The sequence below is a fragment of the Octopus sinensis genome, linkage group LG3, assembly GCF_006345805.1.
Source record: "Octopus sinensis linkage group LG3, ASM634580v1, whole genome shotgun sequence".
Taxonomy (NCBI): domain Eukaryota; kingdom Metazoa; phylum Mollusca; class Cephalopoda; order Octopoda; family Octopodidae; genus Octopus; species Octopus sinensis.
The window spans coordinates 24,545,276-24,572,547 of NC_042999.1; the positions used below are offsets into that span (position 1 = coordinate 24,545,276).

At 39.7% G+C, this 27,272-nt stretch overlaps 1 protein-coding gene across 3 annotated transcripts in view; it reads left to right on the forward strand.

The window, feature by feature from the left end:
• The first annotated feature begins 3,040 nt into the window (after positions 1 to 3,040).
• Positions 3,041 to 27,272, forward strand: part of LOC115209065 — a 72,535-nt gene continuing 48,303 nt past the window's right edge. For 2 of the 3 annotated variants that reach the window (XR_004998163.1, XM_036500909.1), the window contains exons 1-4: positions 3,056 to 3,126; positions 9,768 to 10,028; positions 14,652 to 14,792; positions 15,945 to 16,036. Coding sequence is in view for 2 of the 3 variants with exons in the window: in XM_036500909.1 (XP_036356802.1) it covers positions 9,792 to 10,028; positions 14,652 to 14,792; positions 15,945 to 16,036 (470 nt within the window). In the remaining variant the exon portion in view is untranslated. Of the gene's footprint in view, positions 3,127 to 9,767; positions 10,029 to 14,651; positions 14,793 to 15,944; positions 16,037 to 27,272 lie in introns of all 3 variants that reach the window. The other variant, XM_036500910.1, reaches the window with a different exon arrangement.

Sequence of the window (27,272 nt, forward strand, 5' to 3'; positions counted from 1 at the left end):
CTCCCTTAACCTTGCTAAAACTTCCTAGCCAGATTATCATTGTCTCCCTTTTCTTGCGGCCACTCATACCTTTGACATGTTTTTGTCAGTGGACTGCGGCCATGCTGGGGTACCTTTTTCAAGTTTAATCACACAAATCGATTCCAGTTCTCTTTTTAAAACCTCTGAGTGATTACTCAATCTACTAAAAATATCAGCCAAGTTTCTTGCAAATAACTGATTGGATAATGTAATTCTATACTGATTCTCACAGTTTCAGTAACAGGGTATTAATCAAGGCTGACCTTGAGCTAAACAACAACAATGGATTGAGTAGTAGATTGAGTAATCACTCAGATGCTTTAAAAAGAGAACTGGAATCGATTTGTGTGATTAAACTTGAAAAAGGTACCCCAGCATGGCCGCAGTCCACTGACAAAAACATGTCAAAGGTATGAGTGGACGCAAGGAAAGGGAGACAATAATAATCTGACTAGGAAGTTTTATCGGTCTCTTTTGTTTACGGAACGTAAACAAACCAACATACAACACCGATTGTCAAGCAGGGGGTGGGGGCAAATACAAACACCCACACTCATTGATACATTATACAGCCTCCTATCACCCCCTCCTATCGTATTCAAGAACTTAGTTTCACTAAGGTGTCAGCAAGAGGATCCTAAGTCTATCTTCTAGTAAAGATATCTGCGACGATGACCCCCTCCCACTACAACGAGGTGCTGGCGTCCAGCCGGTTTAAGGACCACATCTACAAGCCAGATCCACAAAAGGAAAATCCGCAGAAACTTGGTTTGGTTTTCCCCACCCTTCTCACTCAAACTTAAGACTTGTGTGGGAAGGATATTCCTCAGGTTAATAGACAAACACTTCACACAGATACATACGGTTATTCAACAGGCGCAATCTAAGGGTCTCCTTTAGCTGTGCATTTAACACGAAAAGTATATTAGCTAACGCCCATAAAACACGTGAAGAGGCAGGTTGCTCTTGCAAGGTGTACAATGACTGTCCAGTGGGAGGCCGATGTGAATCTGAGGGAGTCATCTATGAAGCTGTGGTGACACTCAGGCCTAGCGACCACAGCAATAGCAGTAACGGATCATCCAACAACATTGAGGACATCAGAGGCAACGACAACTATAGAAACACCAGCACTAATGCCAACGACATCAGTACCAGCACTACAGCTGGAGATGACCATGCCAACACCAGCAGCACCTGTGAAGCTACTGGCCCCATGCCCAACATTACTATCGACGGTACCCATATGATCAATGGCAATAGCGCCAACCCTACAGCCAGGGATGGATGACCACCACAATGATAACAACCACAGGGACAGCAGCCACAGCTACATCGCTGGACCCGCACATCATAATGATAACAACACTGAAAGCAGCCCCAACAACACTGGTAGCAACAACACCCCCAGGCCTGCAGCCAACCGGAGATGCACCAGTAACGTGAACACAGCCAACACCCAAGCCTGGAAACACATTAGATCAGCCAGTATGGTTTTCAAGCAATACTTGTGTGACCACAGGTCCTCATTCGGGGTTCCTGAAAGATTATTCATCACATCCCTGGCCTCAAAGTCAAGGGAACCCATACAAAATCAAGTAGATCTTAGAACAACTGGGCCCCTACATCAATGGGATACTATAGTATAGTTTGCAAGATATGTTGTTTTTTTCCTTCAATTTCTGCAATTTCAACCAATCACTGACGTCCATTGAGGTAAACAACATTCCGTGCCGTATGAATATGTCCCTCGTTTAAGAAACAGATTGGGTTTATTTACATTTGTGAAGAAAAAAAGATATCCTTCCCCGGCATAGTTTCGGTTGTAGTAGCACAGATTTCCGTAAAAAACTTTTATTTTTTTACATAAGTAATGAGAGCGAAAGAGACTAAGAGGAAGCGATTTTACGACGAGAAGGTTTCACTTTGAAGTCGGCCTGTGTGTGTTTGATGGGGTGTGGGAGACAGACAGTATGTTGTGTAAGTGAAGTGCTTCTGTTAGTGTGTGTGAAGAGACAGACATACATATACACATACACCGAGTAAAAAATTACTATGAATCGGCCATACATACATACATACACACACACACATACATAGATACATACACACACACACATACATACATACACACACACATACTTACACACACACACATAGATACATACACACACACATATACATAGATACATACACACACACACACATACATGCAGACATACATATACACATACACCGAGTAAAAAATTACACTGAATCGACCATACATACATACACATACACACATACATACATACAGACACACACACACATACATGCAGACATACATATACACATACACCGAGTAAAAAATTACGATGAATCGGCCATACATACATACATACACACACACATACTTACACACACACATATACATAGATACATACACACACACACACATACATGCATACATACATATACACATACACCGAGTAAAAAATCAGTTATCTCTCTCTTTCACACATTACTCTCTCTGTCTCTTCACACACACTAACAGAAGCACTTCACTTACACAACATACTGTCTGTCTCCCACACCCCATCAAACACACACAGGCCGATTTCAAAGAGAAACCTTCTCGTCATAAAATCGCTTCCTCTTAGTCTCTTTCGCTCTCATTACTTATGTAAAAAAATAAAAGTTTTTTACGGAAATCGACGGAAATCTGTGCTACGACATGCGAAACTTCGCCCCTTCCCCCACCCTAACCCTAACCCTAAAACAGATTGAAATGCAATAGATCGATACTAAGGTCATAATTATGAGTGACAATTTCATATGACACCGCTAGAAAAAACTGCCGTTCAAACCGAAAAGATCCCCCTTTGACTATTTGGCATACAAATCTCACAACAAAACATCCTGCCCACAGGCCCCATCCATCTCTTGTATCTTTGATTGTGGCTACATCAGTTCACCATGACACAGTTAACACATCTCCCGCTATAGTCTGTAACTTACCTCCCTTTAAATCGTTCTTTTGGCACGTTGTCATGGTTATGAAATAGCGTCAACTTAGGTTAAAACAAGGATTTCAACAACACTGGACGCTCAGCTGGTCTTGAGGTATTAGAATTGCAATTTACTGACACGTATTTTTAGATAACAAAAAGATATATATATTTTTTTTAACAGAGAATACTAAATAGCCAGTATATATTTGTTATTGCTTACATTCGATTGTTTACTTTTCGATAATAATTGATTCTAACTTAAGCATAAGGCCATCAGTTTTCGTGGGAGAGGGTCAGTTGATACAGTCGACCCCAGTACTTTACTGATACTTTTATTCTATTGATCTCAGAGGGTTGCAAAGCAACCCCGACGGGATTTGATCTCTGAACATAAAGCGTCGGAAGAAATATCGCAAAACATTTTACCGACGCTGTAACCTTTCTGCTAATCTTATTGTGCTAAGATGTTCAGGAATAATAATAATTTCTTACATTGGTACAAGGCCAGAAATATGGGGGGAAAGGGGACTCGATTACATCAGCCTCAGCACTTGTCTAATATTTCATTTTATTGAATTTGGAAGAACGAATAACCAAGTCGACTTTAACGGACTTGTCGGAACGTAACAAATTACTGCGTGATATCTTGTCCGAACCGACTTTCGTCCACCTTCTCGCCTACCCATAAAACTTAAGCAAATTTCTCCGTCTACTCTTGATAGCAGTGAATAATATGATTATGGTGCTTGTGATGGAAATAGTTTTGAGGGAGACAGGTAAGTTACATGTGATAATGGTGGGGGGTTAGATGATGATAACTAGCGGAACCCGTGAATATTTCAATAAAAGGGTAAACTTATTGGCTTATTTCTGAAAACTTTATCTAAAAAACCTGAAAGCGTAGCTTGTTTGTATAAAAAAATAGTTGCTCATCTGCTAATCATTGAAAAGTGAAGGAAATTCGTATACAATGATTACTTAATGCACTTTATATATACACTTTATATACTCTATGCATAAGCTTATAGACTTAATACACAACACTCTCCCTCTTTCTCTCTCACTCTGCGCCTTACTCTCTTTTTCTCTCTCCTTTTTCTTTCGCTCTTCGTCTTTCCCTTCTACTAATCGTGTGAAAGCATTACAAACGGACTAAGTAACGGAGGTAAAAAAAACCCATTTTAAAAAAAATTTACAGATTTCACCTCACCATCCCCACTCCATCCTCCTCCCCTCCCACCTCCTCACCCACCCTCCCATTCCTCCGCCGTCAATTAATCACGTCGAAGCCTTACAGACGGGCTAAGTAACGGAGTGACAAGTAGAATAATTATAAGATTGTAGTAGTGATTATAATGGCATCCAGAAATGAGTCAACAGGAAATTATTCCCAAAGGATTGAGCAGAGGTAGTAAATAACTTCATTGCCTCTATTATAACTGCCTGATCAATGTGATTTACTCACAGACCTTGACTTCACCAATGATCTGAGACATTTCAGCACCATATCGACAACCCCCATTCTCAACAAAAGCATGAATATGATGATTATTGAGGAAGCACAGCAGCAACAATTCTGGTCGGTGGGACAGTCTCTGGAAATCATTGACTCCTTCACATATCTGCGTAATAACATCACAAATTTCTGGCTGACCAGATTGGAGTGTTCTTTTACCTTTGAAAATGATGCATTCTATTGATCAAGTGATGTTTATGCTGCCAATACCTTCTGTAAGGTGGTCTCAGTATGCCATGACTGTTAATGCACAGACATACTGAGACGGCACCACTATAGAGCTTCCTGGGTAAGCAAGTGTGGTTTCCATTTGTAAGGCATGTCTTTCCATAGATTGTCTCTTGATAGAACTTACTGTCCTGGGTCAAAGAGAGACCAAGACTGGGTGCTTGACGTTTTGAATACAGTCAGGTACTCACTATGCCGGAAGGACTTTCAGGAGCAGGGCTACTATGGGTAATTTCTAGAAATCCTTAACCAAGCAAAGCTACTGAGGGGTCCTGCAGGTCCCTTACATCTGATGTCAGGTGTCTGTAAATAAATCATGTAAAAGCTGACTGATAGAAACAAGAGGTGGTTCGTGAGTGCCAAATAAGAGTAAGGGTGGTCAGATGTTGGCAAAGAATGAGGAACAACCAACAAGGTGGGTGGAACATTTAAGAAATACTGAACTAAAGAAACTGTTGATCTCTTCAACTTCACCCATGAGACCTTTGGTAGGTCATCTGCAGGTGACAGATGAACAAATCATCATCATGATCGTTTAACGTCCGCTTTCCATGCTAGCATGGGTTGGACGATTTGACTGAGGTCTGGCGAACCAGATGGCTGCACCAGGCTTCAATCTTGATCTGGCAGAGTTTCTACAGCTGGATGCCCTTCCTAATGCCAACCACTCCGAGAGTGTAGTGGGTGCTTTTTACATGCCACCTGCACGGGGACCAGTCAGGTGGTACTGGCAACGACCTCGCTCAAATGTTTTTACACATGCCAGTAAGGCGATGCTGGTAACGATCACACTTGAATGGTGCCTAAAGCTGTATATCACCCTAAGAAAAACAAGGCAGCTGGGTTAGATAAGGTAACTGCTTAAGCATGGAGGACATATCACTGAAGAAGGGTTGTGATATCTTTGTTCAAGCTAAATAAGAAATATGGTATGAAGAAGTTGTTGAAGCCTGGGATGATGGAGTGATACTAATTTTACCTATGAAAAACGATCATAGTAACTGCAACTACTAGCATGGAATAACCTATTTCTTTATTACCCACAAGGGGCTAAACACAGAGGTGACAAACAAGGACAGACATAGGTATTAAGTCGATTACATCGATCCCAGTGCATAACTGGTACTTAATTTATCAACCCCGAAAGGATGAAAGGCAAAGTCAACCTCGGCGGAATTTGAACTCACAACGTAACGCAGACGAAATACCGCTAAGCATTTCGCCCAGCGTGCTAATGTTTCTGTCAGCTTGCCTAGCATGGAATAACCCTACTCTCTATCCCTGGTGAAATGCTCCTTACCTGAAGAATGTGGTTGAAGAACATTTACAAGATGAACATGTAGGATTGAGGAAGGAAAGTGATACAGCAAGCAAAATGATTTTAGCTCAAAAGAGAGCATAGGATTGGTTAAAATTCGAAAAATTAAACTACGTTAAACAAACAAATTACAATTTTCTCAAGAAAGCCAAGAGAAAAAAATGTTTTATTTTGACACATTCTACCAGTTTACGAAGTTTTAAAGTGTTTAGTTAACTAGAAATTGTCTGCCGTTCAAAAAGAAAAGATCCAAAATATTTGTTTCAAAGCTCATGCCACAAACAGCAGCAATAAACTCAAGCAGAGTCGCAGTAGTTCAGTATGGCACTGGAATTCTGAAGTGGACAACAGAAGAGCTAAAGGAGTTGGACAGAAAGACAAGAAAGCCCCTAGCAATGCATGGAGCCCATCATCCACATGCAGACACTGATCACTTATACATGAAGAGAGCAAATGGATTAAGTGTGGAAGACTACATACATATCAAAATTAGTCTGGTACCTATTCAAAAATAATGAAACCTTGCTAATATCAGTTAGGAATGAAGGAGTATTGAAAACAGAAAAAGAGTACAACAAAGCAAGAAGTACAAAAAAGGACATGAAGAAGCATTACACAACAGGGGATTATACAATTCCATGTAAAGTGAAGTTGCCGGTAAACATAGGTGGGATTGGCTGAAGAAAGGAATACTGAAAAAAGAGTCTGAGAGCACTGTACTAGCAGTGCAAGACCAAGCTTTGGCTACAAATTGGAGGTCCAACCTTAGGAATGAGCAAGTGTCTACAGAATAATACATCCTGTAACTAACCCTAACCCTAAATTTTTGTTTCTTAATTGTTAAATTAATTTAATTGTTACGCGTGTAAAAAAAAACTAAAGCAATGGAATTAAATTAATTTAACAATTAAGAAAAAAAAATTAGGGTTAGGGGGAGGTTTAGGGTTAGTTACAGGATGTTGTCTCAGTTTTAGATGCAGCAAATGATTTTAGTTGAATGGAGGTAATCGATTGGTTAAAATTGCCGAAATGCTCAGATTTTCAGATGAAATATCTTACAAACTATAGAATTTTCTCAATAAAACCAAGAGAAAATGATGTTTTATAAATGCATTCTACCAGTATACGAAGTTTAAAAGTGTTTAGTTAATTAGAAATTGTGTTGACATCTGCCGTTCAAAAGGAAAAGATCCAATATTTTTCTCACTCACTACAGGTACTTTTTCTTTGTTTTTTCTTCCATATCATTGCGTTTGGTTCCATCTGCCTCAAGTATTCCCAGATATTTATATTTGGATTCAGGTTCAGTTGCCTTCATCATTTCATCACTTGGCATATAGTATTATTCTGTAGATACATAGTATTATTCTAGAGAATGTTTGAGAAAACATAAGAAAATTATAAGTTTGTTTTAAAATTTGAGATTACATAGACAGTACTTTACATAGGATATCGGTAGTTCCAATGAACACTCTCTTTTGAATTTCTGCCATTTTGGGGCTTCCTGGTATCTGAGTTAGGTAGGAATAAGCTCTTTTTTGCACCTACGACAACAGGTATTATTTTAGTCTTGAGGGTCCACATTTTCCTTGTATCTAAAGTACTTTTCATTTAATTTTTCCAAAATTTAATTGTTTTCCAAATTTACTATTGAAAAAGTCTCAATGACTGAAACCAGTACTGAAATGTTTTTTATAAAATTATTTTAGTATTTTCTACCTTTACTTTTTTTCCATATATATATATAATTTGCATTAGTTTTTGTAATAAAAAAAAAAACAGAAGGGAGTGAGGCTTGTTTGTAGTTTGTAGAGAAAATGTGCCTGAAAAAAAAAACAAAGTTTTTCCCCACCAACTAAAAGACACGAAGAACTATGAAAGGAGGTGAATAAATACCGGGGATGGGGGAAAGAAGAGAGAACTAACACTCGATCGTTCTAGAACTCCCAGAATAAAAATGTGAACACCGGAAAGGTTTTTCCTCTATTCATTACTAAATGTCTTTTCCCCTTCTTCATTGTTAAAAGTAAAGAAGCTAGAAAAGATCGATCATATTTCAGTCTTGTAGCTGATATCTTCACTGTTTGAGAGATATATTAGAAATGATCCCGTGTTAGATAACAACCATCTACGGCTATTTTGACCCTGTTGTGTCCACTGCTCTGATTGGTTGACATTGGCGCAATTTGTCTCTTGACTTATTTCACGTCAGTGTGTAATCCAACCAATCACAGCCTTCGGATAAGGTCCCATGACACTGTTTTTCTTATGCCTTGTTTGAGCCTACCTCAGGCTTTATAACGCCCCAGCATTCACGATACCAGGTCTTTGGTTCCAGTCCTTTCAGGACTAACCTCTGACCACAGAGCTACTCAACCATGTTCCAGCAACACCGTCTTTGGCTTTAGTCCTTTTCAGGACTAGCCTCTGACCGTAGAGCGACTCAAACATTTCCAGTTCCAGCGACAGACGACGCTAATATACACCAGCAATGTAGGACGTCTCCACCACCATCACCATCACCACCGTTGACTTTAAATACGTACACAGCACTCGCTCAGGTTTAAACTCCACGCTGTTGTGAATATTTACCAAGGTAAACAGCACAGTCAGCCTGAGAGATTCCTGTATCAAGAAACCTGGCACAGCATTGAAGCCACAACCACTACACGACATGTGTTCAACCGGCATTCTGCCTCGTGACCCCAACATCCTGTTACAGCACTATTATTATTGTGTACCTTATTACGAACTGGTAAATTAACTCCATCTTGTCTAAAATACCATGACAAACTCTTTTCTTCTCTGCTCTGCATTGTATTCTGCACACACCTTGTTTGTACTTCTGTCAAACACACAGACACAAACACTTGTTGCATGCACACAGACACTCCACTCTGCTAGCACCCATACTTTATCCTACTGTACACATCTGTAAATAAAGTCTTCTCTCTCAAACAGCAGAACGGTTGTCATCCTCATTATTCCCTTTGGCACTTATTTTTTATACCATGTATTCTGCTTCTTCTATTTTGTTAGGGTGACCATGCGGCATTAAAAAGGAGACATTTGTCATCAACTCCTTATGTATGGTCATATTCCCTACAGTCTAATTGTCATTGTAAATGACTGGTGCTTTCCTTTCTCTGTCTTTAGTGCTTCACTCCTTTACTCTATGGTTAATTTTGCTTGCTTCAGTCTGTCCAACAGGAAATGAATTCTACACCTACATCATAAATGAACAATTAAAGGTTAAACTGATTGCAATAACATAAGTACCAGGAGTTTATTGCCTATTACCTTACCTTGGCAACATGCAATAAACTCTTGTTTGCAATAATAATCTTATCTTGGCAACTAGGAGACTTTCTTTTGAATTAAGCCTTATCGGTGTGTCTCTAGAATTCTTTTGTTATTGTTACATGGCTTTATTCAGTGAACTTCTCTCTTAGAAAACTTGGCAGAGTTATGAGAGCACTAGACAAAATATCTTGCAGTATTTAGTTATTTTCTTTTCCACTCTTAGTTCAAATTCGGCCAGTCAACTTTGATAAAGTAAGTACTAGCTAAGTACTACAATTAATTTAATGACTATGCTCTTTGTCAAAATATGAGACTTTGTACTTATTCTAGAAATCATTGTTATCATTACATGATGCGTATGCAATGTATCGATGTTATGTTTGTATAGTTGCAGGAAATTTTGAAGTATAAAATGAATTACAAAATAAAAAAAAAGAAAGCAATAAGTCCCAAAAAATCGAGTGCAATAACTGATGGCAAGAAGAAACCTGAAAAGATCAAATCCCAACAAAAGTTGATAAACAATGTTATTATGAAAAAATTTCTGAAAGTATATACCAAATATTGTGCAGATACTAAGTCTGCAGTATGCCCATGGATAAAAATGGCAACACACAGTTGCATCAAAGAAAACTCTCTCCTGAAAAAGGTTAAATTTTATGGATCTTTCACTACTTTTGACATTGTGTGAATGTGTATAGCAAGAATTGGATCGTGTCTCATACATATGTAAGGAAATCTCTCACTGTCTCATCTTTCCTCGTATATGTTTTTATCCGTACGTGCATACACAAAAATCAGAATTTTCTTCAAACATATTTCAATAATGCTTGGAACATGGTTTTAGTATTTTGGTGAGAATTTAATAGTCAGCTCACACTAGCAAGTGATATGCGATTCAATGACAAGATCTTGTGCACAGCCATGTTATTTAGATGTTAGTACAATTTCATTAAGTAGTCATTATTAACATAAGTTATACGGCTTATACTGATGCGTGTTATTAAGCAATGAATTGGTTATATAACTATATTCTCTGTACCTTAACCAAGTTTTAGAGTTTGAGTTGTTTGTTATGGCTTAGAGGAGGATGAGCATGACTTTTTCTTGGCTTTCAAGATTTGTGAGGATATTGATAAAAGAAGAAACCATAAGTTTATATCTTGATACACTACTACAGTATCAGTGTCATCCTCTCGAGGTCTGGTCAGAGAACTCTGCTAAAAGAACCTGAGTCAGCTGATGGTGTCAATCTGAGATAAATTATGTCTACCATCGAAACTTGTCATCAGTTAATTAAATAATTAAAAACCTCTTTCTTTTTAGCTTATCAAAGCTAAAATCTTAATGAAATACTGTAGTAGAAATGGGTTTTGGGAACTTGGTAACATAAGGTTTATGCTTGAGGACCATAAAGCATGGATTTACACTGAAGGATCCTAAATGGATCTATCGGAGATGGATCTTTTGGCAACCTTTTGATCTCTTAATTTAGCCTTAAATATGTGCATTCATCCACCAAAAATACTGCAGTATACAAACCCAAAGCTTTAAAATCATCCATGGTCCTCAGTGAATCTTAATATTCCTAGTATCTCTTACTTTTGATGAAAATCCAAACAAAACATTTGTAAGGAACCCTACATGTATATTCATGATTTCATGCCTTTAATCAAAAGAATCTACAAATACATGTGTTCAGTGACGAGCCATCAAAATTTTGATGAAATCTCTGAGCTGTAGAAATTTTAAACATTAGCTCTGTATGAAAAATTCTAATTTTGGCAATAATTTATCACCACCACTTCAAACATTGATGGAGATATTAGCTACGAAATTAATTATAAAAAGAACTTTCAACATTGAGTATACTTACTTCTTTTAACATATATGCTAAAGAGTTGAGTGTTTATGACAGCTTTGTAGCAATGAATATGTCAGAAATTAACCTATTACGAAACCAGCCAATATTAAAATAAGTTTTATGTTATAAAAAAAAAACAACTATATTTTTAATTTCTAAACAGCTAATCAGTGATATAAATACACTATTGAAAAACGCTTTGCTTACAAATAGCAATAATAATGTTATCAAATACTCAACCACCTCTGTTTTTATGTGTCGTATTGCACCAGCTCCACTCAAATTCTTTCAAATAACTATAAAATACTTTGGATCTTTTTGGTTGGGTGTCATAAGTGGTGTCATATGAAATTGTCACCCATAATTATGACCCTAGAATCAATCTATTGCATTTCAATTTCTTTTACGGTTAGGGTTAGGGGTGGGGGAAGGGTATCTTTTTTCTTCAGAAATGTAAATAAACCCAATCTGTTTCTTAAACGAGGGTCATATTCATACGGCACAGAATGCTTTTTAATTCAATAGATGTCACTGATTGGTTGAAATTGCAGAAATTGAAGACAAAAAACAACAAATATCTTACAAACTATAGAATTTTCTCAATAAAGCCAAGAGAAAAAGATGTTTTATAAACACATTCTACCAGTATACGAAGTTTAACATTTTTTAATTTCCTAGAAATTATGTTAAAAACTGCCGTTCAAACCGAAAAGATCCAATACTTCTGTTATACCATTAGATCGACTTCAATTTTTCATTTGCATGAAATCAAAAAGATTCAATACATTGTATGGATGCATGAGAATTTGCTGCTTTGACAAAATTCTGACTGGTTTGTAAAATAATACTCCAATACATGTGATAATAATTATATATGTTCATCTCTATTTCTATATATTTAAAGAAAAGTATTCAATAATAATAATTTAAAGAACAAAAATATACAATAATGAAAGCATTTCATAATTAAATTGTTACACTAATTTCATTGAAACTTTAACTAAATTCAACTTAAGTAACGAGGAATTATTATGAAGCATAAATAGTTGTACTTTTTTATTCTTTAAATTAAAATTTTTTTTAAAAGAATATAAACATCTTTACATTCCCTAATGTTAATGATATTGGTTTCTAATTTTGGCACAAGGCCAGCATTTTGGGGGTAGTGGTTAAGTCAATTACATTGATCCCTGTGACATTTATTTTATCAACTTCAAAAGGATGAAAGGCAAAGTTGACGTCAGCAGAATTTAAACTCATCAGAAGAAATGTCAGCATGCTAATGATTCTGTCAGTTTGTTACCCTAATGTTACTTAATAATATTGAAATGGCTTCTTGGACTCTTCAGAATCTGGCAAATCAATCAAGTTCAGAAGAATAAACTTTTTTATTTGCTGTGAGAACTGGAGAATATAACATTGTGTTACTCTTATTCTTTGTGCAAAAATGAGAAAGTGAAGGGAAAACTTGAGCTGTCATTTCAACAACAATTCACTATGAAATATACACTCCATTACAACATATCACACATTAATTTAATTTATAACATAACTCCTTTTTAGTAATTTTATTGATTAGAAAATAAACAGTTTTAGACTGTTGAGACTAGGTTAACAGTCTGATATCAGATTCTATCAGTATTGAAGAACCATCTCTAAGAACTCAGATGGATAATCAATGCAAAATAGTATTTAAAAAATAGATGTGGAAGCAGTGCTATACTGAAACAGGAAAATTATCACAAAAAAATAAGTATTATCTGCTTGGCTAAAATCACTTTACAAGTGCACCAAATTGTCAAAAGCAACATATAATAGAATTTTAAATTAATTTATAGAATTGAGTGAAAGGTAATAAACTGGTAGAATTGTTAGCAAACCAGGTCAAATGTTTAGCTGCATTTTATGTCTTCACATCTTAAGTTCAAATTCCATCAAGGATGACTTTGCCTTTCACTCATTTGGGGCCATCATCATCATCATCATCATCATCATTTAACGTCCGCTTTCCATGCTGGCATGGGTTGGACGGTTCAATCTTGATCTGGCAATGTTTCTACGGCTGGATGCCCTTCCTAACACCAACCACTCCGTGAGTGTAGTGGGTGCTTTTTACGTGCCACCAGCACAGGTGCCAGATGGATCTGGCAAACTGCCACGATCGGATGGTGCTTTTTACATGCCACCGGACGGGGTCAATAAAATAATAATAATAATAATAATAATAATAACTTCTCTAGTGCTAGTGACACAATAAAGTGCACCCAGTCACTGAGAAGACGGACACAGAGCTGCATAAGCCTTGCCAAAGAAAAGGAATGAATGGGAATGTGGTCTCCTTAAAAAAGAGTATAGTCAATGTGTATAACATGATAGCAACTTTGAATAAGAGCTGATACAAGGAAGTGGGGTCTCTTCAGTTCTGTCACAAACAGACCCTTTAGTGCTGGTGGTGTGATAGAATACAGTCAATTATGGTTGGTAAAAAAAAAAAAGAATGTTATCAAAAAATACAGAAAATGTACATAAACGACAGATCAGCAATTTTCTCTATTGTATATGTCAGATGACAAAGGACAGTGTCTTGACGGAAGATACTGTGAGAACCATCCACTTGGTTAAAAAAAAAATGTTGGCATAAAATGATGACGATATTCTTTCTTTTTCTTTTACTTGTTTCAGTCATTTGAGTGCGGCCATGCTGGAGTGCCGCCTTTAGTCGAGCAACTCGACCCCAGGACTTATTCTTTTGTAAGCCCAGTACTTATTCTATCGGTCTCTTTTGCCGAACCGCTAAGTAACGGGGACATAAACACACCAGCATCGGCTGTCAAGCAATGCTAGGGGACAAACACAGACACACAAACACACACACACGCATATATATATATACATATATATGCATATGAAAAACATTTTTTAATTAAAAATATAAAATAAAATCATTTTATTAAAAAAATCAAATAAGCTGTACAAACACAAGTTTGTAAAACTGAAGACAGCAGGTGTGCTTATGTACAGAATCCTCCTTTATCAAGTTTGTATTTACCTGGGGTTTTTAATGATTTTTTTTTGTTTAGATTTACTAACTTTTAAACTGAAATTTTTTTTTATCAAATACTGTGAGTTATCAGGGAGATTTTCTTAAATTTTTAATTTTTAAACATACACACACACACACAAATACTTTGATGTACAAATGGGAGACAGCAGAGTTTGTTTATTATTGCTCAAAGCTGATGATTTAATTTGTTGGTATTCAGAGAGTATAGCAATGTGCCACTTTTCACCCCAAATACCCATAGTGGTGTTCAGGTGAGAGTGCTTTGAATGAATAATATGCGTTTGTAGATAATGTGCATTAAAAGATTACTAACGACTTCTTTGGCAATGTTTTGGAAATTTTAGATAATCATCGAGCAATCCCTGACCCAACCTCGTGTACTCTTTGAACCCCTCATTGCTGCATTAAGAAGTGTCCACTACCATTATTTAAACCATCTCTATATTTGGAACTATCCTATGTCATATGAAAATACATGTACCTTGGTAAGTGTATTCTGTTTCTATTTTGTATGGTACTCTCATGTGGTGTTGTGTCTGTGTGGCCCATTGCTTTGCAGTATGTGTTCTAGCTCTTTATGTTCTGAATCAAATTCAGCAAAGGTCAACTTTACCTGCCATCCTTTTAGGGTTAATAAAATAAAGTACCTGTCAAATACTAGAGATGATGTAATTAACTAGCCTTCTCACCTCACAAGTGCTGACATCGTGCTTAAGTTAGAAATGTCATCATTATTGTTGTTGTTGTGATGGTGGTAGGCTGAAAACCATACAGTCACCTTCAGCTCTGTGGATTTTAACAAAATATCAACCCCCTTTTACAGGAAAGAGTTAGAATATAAGTACTGGATAAGACCAACTGGGTCTGGTTGAGTCTAATTTCATTGTTAGATTCCTGTCTGAAAGAGTCTAATTGTATTTTGATTTTGGGTATAACAGCTGAAATGTCATAACAACAAACAAGATGAGGACGAATATCCATCAAATGTAAATAGTGTAAATAATGTACATAATTCCTCACCTCTTAAATTTAGAACTGTATACAGAGAATTAAAGGGGAAATTTCTTTTTCGAAGATTTTTAGAAGGAAAAATCCCAATAGGAAACTCTTTACAAAGGCCTTTCAAAATTTTTCTCTTAACCAATGAGAAATCTGGGCTAACTCATTTATTTGAGAACCAAGGCAAATGACCTCTCTGACACACATGGCTATTCTCAGAACCTTGTGTTCAAATGTGCATGGTTTGGGGTCAGATTGGAAGCAATGTCATTTGATCATCAACCTCAGTTTGGTAAACTTAAATATAGCAGTCATCGATTAGACCAGGCTCTTTAGGATGGGCCACATACACTCGTGCATTTTCAACAACTAAGAGATATTCTCATCTTGTGATCTGTTGAGATCAAGAACCTTTAGATCTCGAGGTACAATCAACCAAAAGGTAAATCAGTAGTCCTGGATATGAATGGTAGCAAAAGCAGTGCCTTTAGACTAGTAGCAATCTGTGCTTCAGCTTATGTGTATACACACATACACACATACACATGCAGGTATTTTGATTTATGCTAAATATTTTGCTTATTATCTTCATTAATTCACACAATTTTGTAAAAAACTTTGCTATTTTGTTTCTGTAGACATTTTTTATGAACAAATATTATGAAGGATTAAAAACTATATATTTAATTGACAACATCTTAACTTCTGAATCTTTACAGAGATTTATCAAGTAAGTATGGAATTGTGCCATTTCTATGTTAATAGTAAATTTTATGATATATTGTTGAAGTGCTATTGGTTTCCCTTCATGGCAGAATTAATAGTCAAGACTATTTAAGCATTTTATCTGATCAAATTCATCCTATGGTTGCAGAACTGTTTCTAGAGGGAAACACAATCTTTCAGGGTGATAATGCACCAATTCACACAGCTAAAGTTGTTACTGAATGGCATAAGGAACATTCTAGTGAAACTTGAACATCTTATCTGGCCACCACAGTCCCCAGATCTCAATATTATTGAACATTTATGATACATTTTAGAAAAACAAGTAAGGAGTCGATATCCTCCACCATCATCACCACAAGAACTGGAGACTGTTTTAGCTGCAGAATGGACAAAAATTCCTTTGGAAACAATTCAAATTCATAGAATTCAAGCTGTAATTACTGCCAAAAGCGGTCCTACCCCATATTAAAATAAATTTGTTTGAAATTTTAAGGTGTTTCCATTATTTTGTCCAACCCCTGTATATATATATATATATATATATGGACAAAATATACAAGTGGGCTGAAAAGAATAGCATGCAGTTCAATGCTGAAAAGTTTCAAGCTCTATGCTATCAGCACGCAAAACTAAATGCAATACCCAATAAATACACTGGACCTGGAGGGACTGCAATCCCAGAGGCACAATCAGTGCGAGACCTGGGTATTTACATGAGTGATGATGCAACCTATCATGTGCATGTTGCTAAATTGGCAATGAAATGTAGGTGGCTGACCGGATGGATTCTTAGAACCTTCAGAACAAGAGACCAGGAAACCATGGTCTTCTGGAGGACACTTGTCCTAAGCCACTTTGACTATTGCTCTCAACTATGGTCACCATCCAGTGTCAAGTTAATCACAGAACTTGAGGCGATCCAATGAAGCTACACGAAGAAGATAGCCTCTGTGCAGAATATAAGCTATTGGGAAAGACTCAAGAGATTGAGACGCTATTCCTTAGAGCATAGGTGAGAAAGATATGCCATAATATACATCTGGAAGATCCTAGAAGGATTTGTCCCAAACTTTGACATCGAGAGTTACACAAATGCCAGAACTGGGCGCCACTGCATAGTGCCAAGGACTCCAAATTTGCCATCAAGATGTAGGACAAGATACTGTGATAGCCTGGGCTTCCGAGGTCCACAGCTCTTCAATATCCTCCTGAAGAACCTAAGAGACCTGCATGGGATAGATGCAGATGTCTTTAAAATGAAACTGGATCTCTTCTTGTCAGGTATCCCAGATGAACCAACTTCACGGCAGGTGGTGCAGATGAGGGCAGCTGCATCGAACTCTCTCATGCACCAAATGGCAATTGCTAAAAAGCATTCGTAAGTAAAATCATGTAGCAACACCAAATGGTGGTGCCCCAGCATGGCCACAGCTTGTGAGCTGAAACTAGATAAAAAGATATATATCATCATCATCATCATCATCATCGTTTAACGTCCGCTTTCCATGCTAGCATGGGTTGGACGGTTCAACTGGGGTCTGGGAAGCCCGAAGGCTGCACCAGGCCAGTCAGATGTGGCAGTGTTTCTACAGCTGGATGCCCTTCCTAACGCCAACCACTCCGAGAGTGTAGTGGGTGATTTTATGTGCCACCGACACAGGTGCCAGACGAGGCTGGCAGACGGCCACGCTCGGATGGTGTTTTTTATGTGCCACCGACACAGGTGCCAGACGAGGCTGGCAGACGGCCACGCTCGGATGGTGTTTTTTTATGTGCCACCGACACAGGTGCCAGACGAGGCTGGCAGACGGCCACGCTCGGATGGTGTTTTTTATTATGTGCCACCGACACAGGTGCCAGACGAGGCTGGCAGACGGCCACGCTCGGATGGTGTTTTCTTATGTGTCACCGACACAGGTGCTAGACGAGGCTGGCGGACGGCCACGCTCGGAGGTGTTTTTGTTACGTGCCCTCAGCACGGAGGCCAGTCATTGCGGTACTGGCTACGGTCACGTTCGGATGGTTTTCTTATGTGCCACCGGCACTGGTACCACAAGGATACAAATTCCATTGATGTTCATCTATTTTGATTTGGTTCGATTTGATTTGATACGATTCGATTCGATTCTCACTTGCCTCAACAGGTCTTCACAAGTGTCACAAGAAGGAAGGTATGCACAGGTGGACTGACTACGTCCCAGGTAGGGGCCACGGATTATGGCTTCACTAGTCTTGCCGGGTCTTCTCACGCACAGCATACTTCCATAGGTCTCGGTCTCTAGTCATTTCCATGGTGAGACCTAACGTCCGAAGGTCGTGCTTCACCACCTCGTCCCAGGTTTTCCTGGGTCTACCTCTTCCACGGGTTCCCTCAACTGCTAGGGATTGGCACTTTCTCACACACCTCTCTTCATCCATTCTCGCCACATGACCATACCAGCGCAATCGTCTCTCTTGCACACAACAACTGATGCTTCTTAGGTACAACATTTCTCTCAAGGTACTAACGCTCTGTCGAGTAAGTACACTGACATTACACATCCATCGGAGCATACTGGCTTCGTTCCTCACGAGCTTACGCATGTCCTCAGCAGTCACGGCCCATGTTTCACTGCCATGTAGCATAGCTGTTCGTACACATGCATCATACAGTCTGCCTTTTACTCTGAGCGAGAGGCCTTTAGTCACCAGCAGAGGTAAGAGCTCCCTAAACTTTGCCCAGGCTATTCTTATTCTAGCAGTTACACTTTCAGCGCACCCACCCCCACTACTGACTTGGTCACCTAGATAGCGGAAACTATCAACTACTTCTAGTTTTTTCCCCGGAAAGTGACAGAAGTTGTTTTCTGCAGATTTTCGGAGGTCAGTGCTCCAGAGCACCTGCCACATACAAAAACTATCTTCCCAGTTAGCCTACCTTTGACATTGCTGCACCTCTTATGTGTCCATAGCTTACACTGGGTACATCTTATAGAGTTTCTACCTACACCTTTTCTACAGATCGAACAGGGCCATCTTCCTGATGATATTTGTGGGTTTTCTACCTTTCTACTTATTAGTACTTTGGTTTTAGCTAGGTTGACTCTAAGGCCCCTCGATTCTAAACCCTCCTTCCACACCTGGAACTTCTCCTCCAGTTCTGATAGTGACTCAGCGATTAGAGCGAGGTCGTCAGCATAGAGGAGCTCCCAGGGGCAACCGGTCTTGAATTCCTCCGTTATTGCCTGGAGGACTATGATAAATAGGAGGGGGCTGAGTACTGAACCCTGGTGGACCCCAACCTCTACTTTGAATTCTTCTGTGTACATGTTGCCAACTCTAACCTTACTTACGGCATCTCTGTACATGGCTTGCACAGCCCTCACCAGCCATTCATCTATCCCTAGTTTCCTCATTGACCACCAGATGAGGGATCGGGGGACCCTATCAAAGGCTTTCTCCATGTCAACAAAAGCCAGGTACAGGGGCTTATCCTTGGCTAGGTATTTCTCCTGCAGCTGCCTTACCAGGAATATAGCATCAGTGGTGCTTTTCCCTGGGACAAACCCAAACTGCATCTCATCTAAACTAACTCTCTCTCTAATTAGTTGGGCTAAGACCCTCTCCGTAACCTTCATTACCTGATCCAACAGCTTGATACCTCTGTAATTATTTGTATCCAGGGCATCACCTTTACCTTTGTAGCAGTTGACTAGTATGCTGCTACACCAGTCATTGGGTATGACTCCTTCGTGTATCACCTGGTTGACTATACGGGTGACTAGGTTATAGCCGACACTGCCAGATATTTTGAGCATCTCTGCAGTAATTCCTGATGGGCCTGGGGCTTTCCCTGTCTTCATGCTCCTAACTGCCTTAGCTACTACGGAACTATCAACTCGGATAGCTGGTCCCTCTGTTGGGTCAACATTTGGCAGACTCTCTTTATCCCATTCATTTTCTTTATTCAGCAAACTTTCATAGTGGCATCTCCAAACCTCTCTCTTTGCATCCTCATTTAGCGCAAGTGAACCATCATCCATGCGAACACACTTCTCTCCTACCACATCACGATTCTCTCTCACACACACTGTCTTGCAACACGAAATACCTCAAGTCTTTCATCCTCACGGCTCAGAACATTGGCAAATTTTTTCTTATCCGCTTCCCCTCTGGCTATATAAACCTGTCTCCTAGCTTCCCTTTTGGCTGTCTGATACAATTCCCTGCTACCACCGTTCTTCCAGTCCTTCCAAGCCTGTCTCTTTTGTCTAATAGCCCGTCAACCACCGTGTTCCACCACCATGTTACTCTGGGTCGAGATGGTACTTTGCTCCATCCACAGATCTGGTCAGTGGCTGTCAGCAGATTGTCCCGTAGGAATCTCCAGTTGTCTTCCACATTAAGTGAAGCTATATCCCCTTCTATTTCGTCAGAGGCTTCGAGTAGTATGTCTCTAAATCTCTGTGCATTTGCAGGATCTTTAAGCTTCCAGACCCTTCTCCTCCAAGCTGGTCTTCTTCTGGCGACCATTTAGCTCTGATCCTGAAGTCGCTAACTACTAATCTATGTTGGGGAGTACATTCTTCGCCTGGGAAGGTTTTGGCATTTATAATCAGCCCTCTTTCCCTTTTTCTGGCAAGGATGTAGTCAATCTGGCTGGTGTGTCTGCCAGAACGGTAGGTGACTAGGTGAGAGGTGGGTTTCCTGAAGTGGGTATTGCAGACCATAAGGTCATTTGCATCGCAGAACTCCAGCAGCCTGGTTCCCTCCTCATTTCGAGAGCCAAAACCGTGGCCTCCATGGATGCCATGGAAGCCCCTGACATGTCGTCCAACATGTCCATTGAAATCACCTGCCACGAAGAGAAGGTCACTGTCATTTGTCAATGAGGTAGTCCGCAATAGGGTGTCATAGAATTGGTCTTTTTGTCCTTCCGTAGCCCTGGTTGAGGGGCATATGCCGAGATGATGGTAGCTGTCCTATGGTGAAGAACTAATCTAATTTTAATTACTCTGTCACTTATTCTGACTACCTCGATTACCTTACCTATCCATTTCTCCGCGAGAAGTATACCCACGCCCCCGACACCGTCAATGTTCCCTGCCCAGAAAATCTTGTACCTGTGTTCCTTGCCCGTGAGGAGCCTAGCAGAACCTCCTCTCCACCTTACTTCCTGGATACAGCATACATCCACACGTCTCCGTTCAAGCAGCTCTACAATCTCTCCAGACCTACCTTTCAATGTGCCAACGTTGAGCGTGCCAACTCTGAGGGTTTGGGAGGTGTGGGCATCAGAGACCCTGGGACGAGGGACAGCAGTGTCATGTACCTGAAAAGAAAGCTTGCATTTGGCAGATTTCATATGGAAACTCTAGACTACAACCTGCATACTTTTCACAATTTTTGCGCTATATGTTCAGATAAACCCTACATAGGTGCTAGTGGGGGAGGGGGTAGTTTCCGGTATTAGGGTAGAAACTTCCGGTATTGGTGGTGGGGGTGGGAGGGCGGGCGACAAAATCGAAGCAACTAGTTTGAATACTATATTTGAGGGGGAAAAATAATTAATTAGATAAATGACTGAATGAAAGCCAGAGAGAGAATGAAAATAGATAAATAATAAAAAATACGGTAGAGAATGGAAATAGATAAATAATGAAAAAAAAAAATACGGTAGAGAATGAGAATAGATAAATAATGAAAAAAAATACGGTAAGAGACGAGGGAGCATATTTCGGAGGAGAATGGATAAACATCGAAGATGGCCCTGAAGGAAAATAAACTTTAAAAATGCAATGCGTGAAGTCGCCATGTTTAGAGAATAGGGGAACGAAGGGAGAACAGATCAAGCTATCCAAACAAAACGCTTAATATATATATATATATATATATATATAGAGAGAGAGAGAGAGAGAGAGAGAGAGGGAGACCCCACTCCTATAATATTGGGAATAAAATGTGTTTACCTTGCATAACTGAATTTATGAAACTACTACAGTATAGAGATAAATTACTAAACACACATGACGAACAAGGAGTAAAATGTAGGCACCAAAGTCATTTTACATTTAGTAAAAGGAAGTATTGATCCCCCAACCCCTGAATAAAATAGCAACATCATTTTATTTCTAAAGCACTTGAACAGACTATATAAATAAATAAAAAAATAACTAAATAATGCAATAATTTAATTAAAATAAATATATGAATTAAATATTACTAAAATTATATAACAAATTAGATATACCTCCCAATATAGGTAAATTTTAAAGTAATAATAGAGGATAATTTAAAATTAAAACTATGTATAGTGTAATTACCCCCCCCCCCCGGTTCTAATCACCTATAAATACCCATAGTTCCCTGCTATCTTCTGCCTCAAACCACTAATTTTAGTACCAGCAAAAAAAAAGAAGATATGTATTTGAATTTTTCTTGTTATATACTCTTTTACTTGTTTCAGTCATTTGACTGCGGCCATGCTGGAGCACTGCCTTTAGTCGAGCAAATCAACCCCGGGACTTATTCTTTGTAAGCCCAGTACTTATTCTATCGGTCTATTTTGTCGAACCGCTAAGTGACGGGGACGTAAACACACCAGCATTGGTTGTCAAGCAATGCTAGGGAGACAAACTCAGACACAAACACAGACACACACATACATACATACATACATATATATATATATACATATATACGACAGGCTTCTTTCAGTTTCCGTCTGCCAAATCCACTCACAAGGCATTGGTCGGCCTGGGGCTATAGTAGAAGACACTTGCCCAAAATGCCACGTAGTGGGACTGAACCCGGAACCATGTGGTTGGTTAGCAAGCTACTTACCACACAGCCATTCCTGCGCCTATATATATCACATTTAAACACAGACATTTTTATTCTGATGTTTAATCTTATATCTCACATTCTGTATTTGACATATACTTGATTTTACATGATTGATATATATATATACTAATTCATATTTATAATGTATAATTTATAAATTTTTATTCTTAATATTACAAAGTATAATTTTATTCTTAATTTTTAATTTTTAATTCGTAATTTTTAATCTTTATGCTTAATCGTATTGCTTATTTTAAAGGAATGAAAAATTAGATATATAATATTTTGAAATAGAACCTGAAGATGTGTTGGAATAATTGTAAATCTGACAATTGCATATATGTATTTATGTATGTGTGTATATAGGTATACAGTTGTGTATATGTATATATATATTGTAATCTCCCAATATTGAAACATGTGAAGTTCCTTCATATTTAATAGATATAAGTATTAACTAAAGTAGGATATAATTAATCAAGTACATTATATACCCAGCTGGAAATTTTGGTTATATCCTTTAAGTATTACTGATACCATGAGTTTACTGTAAGATATACTCATTAGGTTATTTTTGTATTATCTGGAATAGAATATCATCATCATCATCATCATCATTTAGCGTCCGTTTTCCATGCTAGCATGGGTTGGACGGTTCAACTGGGGTCTGGGGAGCCTGAAGGCTGCACCAGGCCAGTCAGATCTGGCAGTGTTTCTACAGCTGGATGCCCTTCCTAACGCCAACCACTCCGAGAGTGTAGTGGGTGATTTTATGTGCCACCGACACAGGTGCCAGACGAGGCTGGCGAACGGCCACGCTCGGATGGTGTTTTTATATGCCACCGACACAGGTGCCAGACGAGGCTGGCAGACGGCCACGCTCGGATGGTGTTTTTATGTGCCACCGACACAGGTGCCAGATGAGGCTGGCGGACGGCCACGATCGGATGGTGTTTGTTACGTCCCCAAAGCACGGAGGCCAGTCTATGCGGTACTGGCTACGGCCACGTTCGGATGATTTTCTTGTGTGCCACCAGCACTGGTACCACAAAGATACAAATTCCATTGATGTTCATCTATTTTGATTTGTTTTGATTTTCACTTGCCTCAACAGGTCTTCACAAGTGTCACAAGAAGGAAGGTATGCACAGGTGGACTGACTACGTCCCAGGTAGGGGCCACGGGTTATGGCCTGACTAGTCTTGCCGGGTCTTCGGATGAAAAGTTAATTTTCAATTTTGGAGGATTAATCGATATACAGATATGCTATTTCAGATAATACAAAAATAACCTAATGAGTATATCTTACAGTAAACTCATGGTATCAGTAATACTTAAAGGATATAACCAAAATTTCCAGCTGGGTATATAATGTACTTGATTAATTATATGGTGCTCTTTGCACCCTGCCAGCATGGATGCCAGTCATCGAATTTGATTTTGCTTTTGCTTTTGATTGATTAATTTGATTTGATTTGATTTCACTTGCCTCAATAGGTCGTATATATATATATATATACATAGCTTGCTGAGTGCCACAGGCCGAGTCTGTGGATGGTGCAAAGTCCCTTCCAGACCTAGAGTTACGTGGTGGTGGAATAGTGCAGTAGACAAAGCCATTGGTGCAAAGAGATGGGCCTGGAAAGCCTGGAGGGATAGGTGTAGCAGGGAACTGTACCAGGTAGCCAAAAGGGAGGCTGGGCGGCAGGTATACATAGCCAAAGATGTAGCAGAAAAGAAGAAGTTTGCCAATGTCCAGCGACGTGAGGACCAAAGAGCTGAGGTATTTCGGATTGCCAGACAGTGTGTGAGAGAAAATAGTGATGTTACAGGAGAGAAATGTGTCCGCATGGATGATGGGGCACTTGCTTTTACTGTTGGTGAAAAGAAAGAGGCTTGGAGAAGCCATTATGAAAGACTGCTGAATGAGGAGAATGAATGGGAGGAGGAGAGCCTGCCAAATGTTGACCCAGTAGAGGGACCAGCTACCCGAATAGACAGCTCCCTTGTAGTTAAGGCAATTAAGGATATGAAACCAGGTAAAGCCCCCGGCCCATCAGGAATCACTGCTGAGATGCTTAAAACAGCTGGCTATGTAGGCCCGCATTGTAAACCAGGTAGTTCATAATGGAGTCATACCCAATGACTGGCATAGCAGCACCATAGTCAACTGCTACAAGGGTAAGGGTGATGCTCTAGATAGAAATAACTACAGGGGTATTAAACTGTTGGATCAGGTGATGAAGGTCACAGAGAGGGTCATAACCCATCTCATTAGGGAGAGAATTTGCTTAGATGAGATGCAGTTCGGTTTTGTGCTGGGTAGAAGCACCACTGGTGCTATATTCCTGGTCCGACAACTGCAGGAGAAGTACCTAGCTAAAGATAAACCCCTCTACATAGCTTTTGTGGACTTGGAGAAAGCCTTTGACAGGGTTCCCCATTCCCTTATCTGGTCGATGCGGAAACTGGAGATTGACGAATGGCTAATAAGGGCTGTACAGGCTCTATACAGAGAGGCTGTCAGCAAGGTTAGGATTGGCAACGAATATAGTGAAGAATTCCGGGTAGAAGTAGGTGTATACCAAGGCTCAGCCCTCAGTCCCCTTTTATTCATCATAGTCCTCCAGGCAATAGCAGAGGAATTCAAAACAGGATGCCCCTGGGAGCTCCTCTATGCTGATGACCTGGCTCTCATAGCAGAATCACTACCGGAACTAGAAAAGAAATTTCGGGTGTGGAAGCAAGGGTTAGAATCAAAGGGCCTTAGAGTAAATGTAGCAAAGACCAAAGTTATAGTAAGCAGAAAGGCGAACTCAGCACACACACCCTCGGGCAGGTGGCCCTGCTCGATCTGTAGGAAAGGTGTAGGTAGAAACTCCATAAGATGCACCCAATGTAAGCTATGGACGCATAAGAGGTGCAGCAACATTAAAGGGAAATTAACTGATAAGATAGCTTTCATGTGCGGCAGATGCACAGGGACAATAGACACCACAGACAATCAGAAAACAGATTCCATCACACTCCAGGGGGAGAAACTAGAAGTAGTTGATAGTTTCCGCTACCTGGGTGACCAAGTTAGTAATGGAGGTGGATGCTCAGAGAGTATCACCACTAGAATACGAATAGCCTGGGCAAAGTTCAGAAAGCTCCTACCCCTATTGGCGACAAAGGGTCTCTCACTCAAAGTGAAAGGTAGATTGTATGATGCATGTGTGTGAACTGCCATGCTTCACGGTAGTGAAACATGGGCTGTGACTGCAGAGGACATGCGTAGACTTGAAAGAAATGAAGCTAGCATGATCCGCTGGATGTGTAATGTCAGTGTGCATGCATGACAGAGTGTAAGCACCCTGAGAAAAATGCTGGATATAAGAAGCATCAGATGTGGTGTGCAAGAGCGACGCTTGCGATGGTATGGTCATGTACTGCGGATGGATGAGGAGAGATGTGTGAAGAAGTGCCACTCCCAAACAGTTGAAGGTATCAGGGGGAGAGGTAGACCCAGGAAGACATGGGATGAGGTAGTCAAGCATGACCTCAGAGGGTTGGGCCTCACTGAGGCAATGGCGAAGGACCAAGATCTCTGGAGATATGCTGTGACTGCAAACACCCGGGCTGCTTCCTGCACCAGTTCCGCATAGCCCCTTGAATCCCAGAACGTCCCGCTGTGCTTGAGGTGACCTGTTGAGTCAAGTACATGAACATGAACATGAACATCGAAATAAATATCAATGGAAATAGTAGTTGTGATACCTGTGCTGGTGGCACATAAAAAGCACCATCCGAACATGGCCGATGCCAGCGCCGCCCCAACTGGCTTCTGTGCCAGTGGCACATAAAAAGCACCATCTGAACGTGGCCGATGCCAGCGCCGCCCTGACTGGCTTCTGTGCCAGTGGCACATAAAAAGCACCATCCGGACGTGGCCGTTGCCAGTGCCACCTTGGCTGGCTTCCTTGCCACTGGCACATTAAAAAGCTCCAACCGATCGTGGCCGATGCCGGACCCACCCCCCTGGCACCTGTGCAGGTGGCACGTAAAAAGCACCCACTACACTCATGAAGTCGTTGGCGTTAGGAAGGGCATCCAGCCATAGAAACTCTGCCAGATCAGACTGGAGCCTGGAGCAGCCCCTGGCTTCCCAGACCCCGGTCAAACCGTCCAACCCATGCTAGCGCGGAAAACGGACGTTAAACGATGATGATGATATATATATATATATATATATATATCTTGTTTATAAACCATACAAGTGAAAGAATAGAAGAAATGACGTTAAAAATGTACAAAAATATATTAGTATTAATTTGAGTTATATTTACATTAGATTTTCAAAAGTGCATAAGTATATGGAGCTGTTGCAAATTCTATCTATTCTGGTTGCTGTTATAAAGATAGTATGTTTT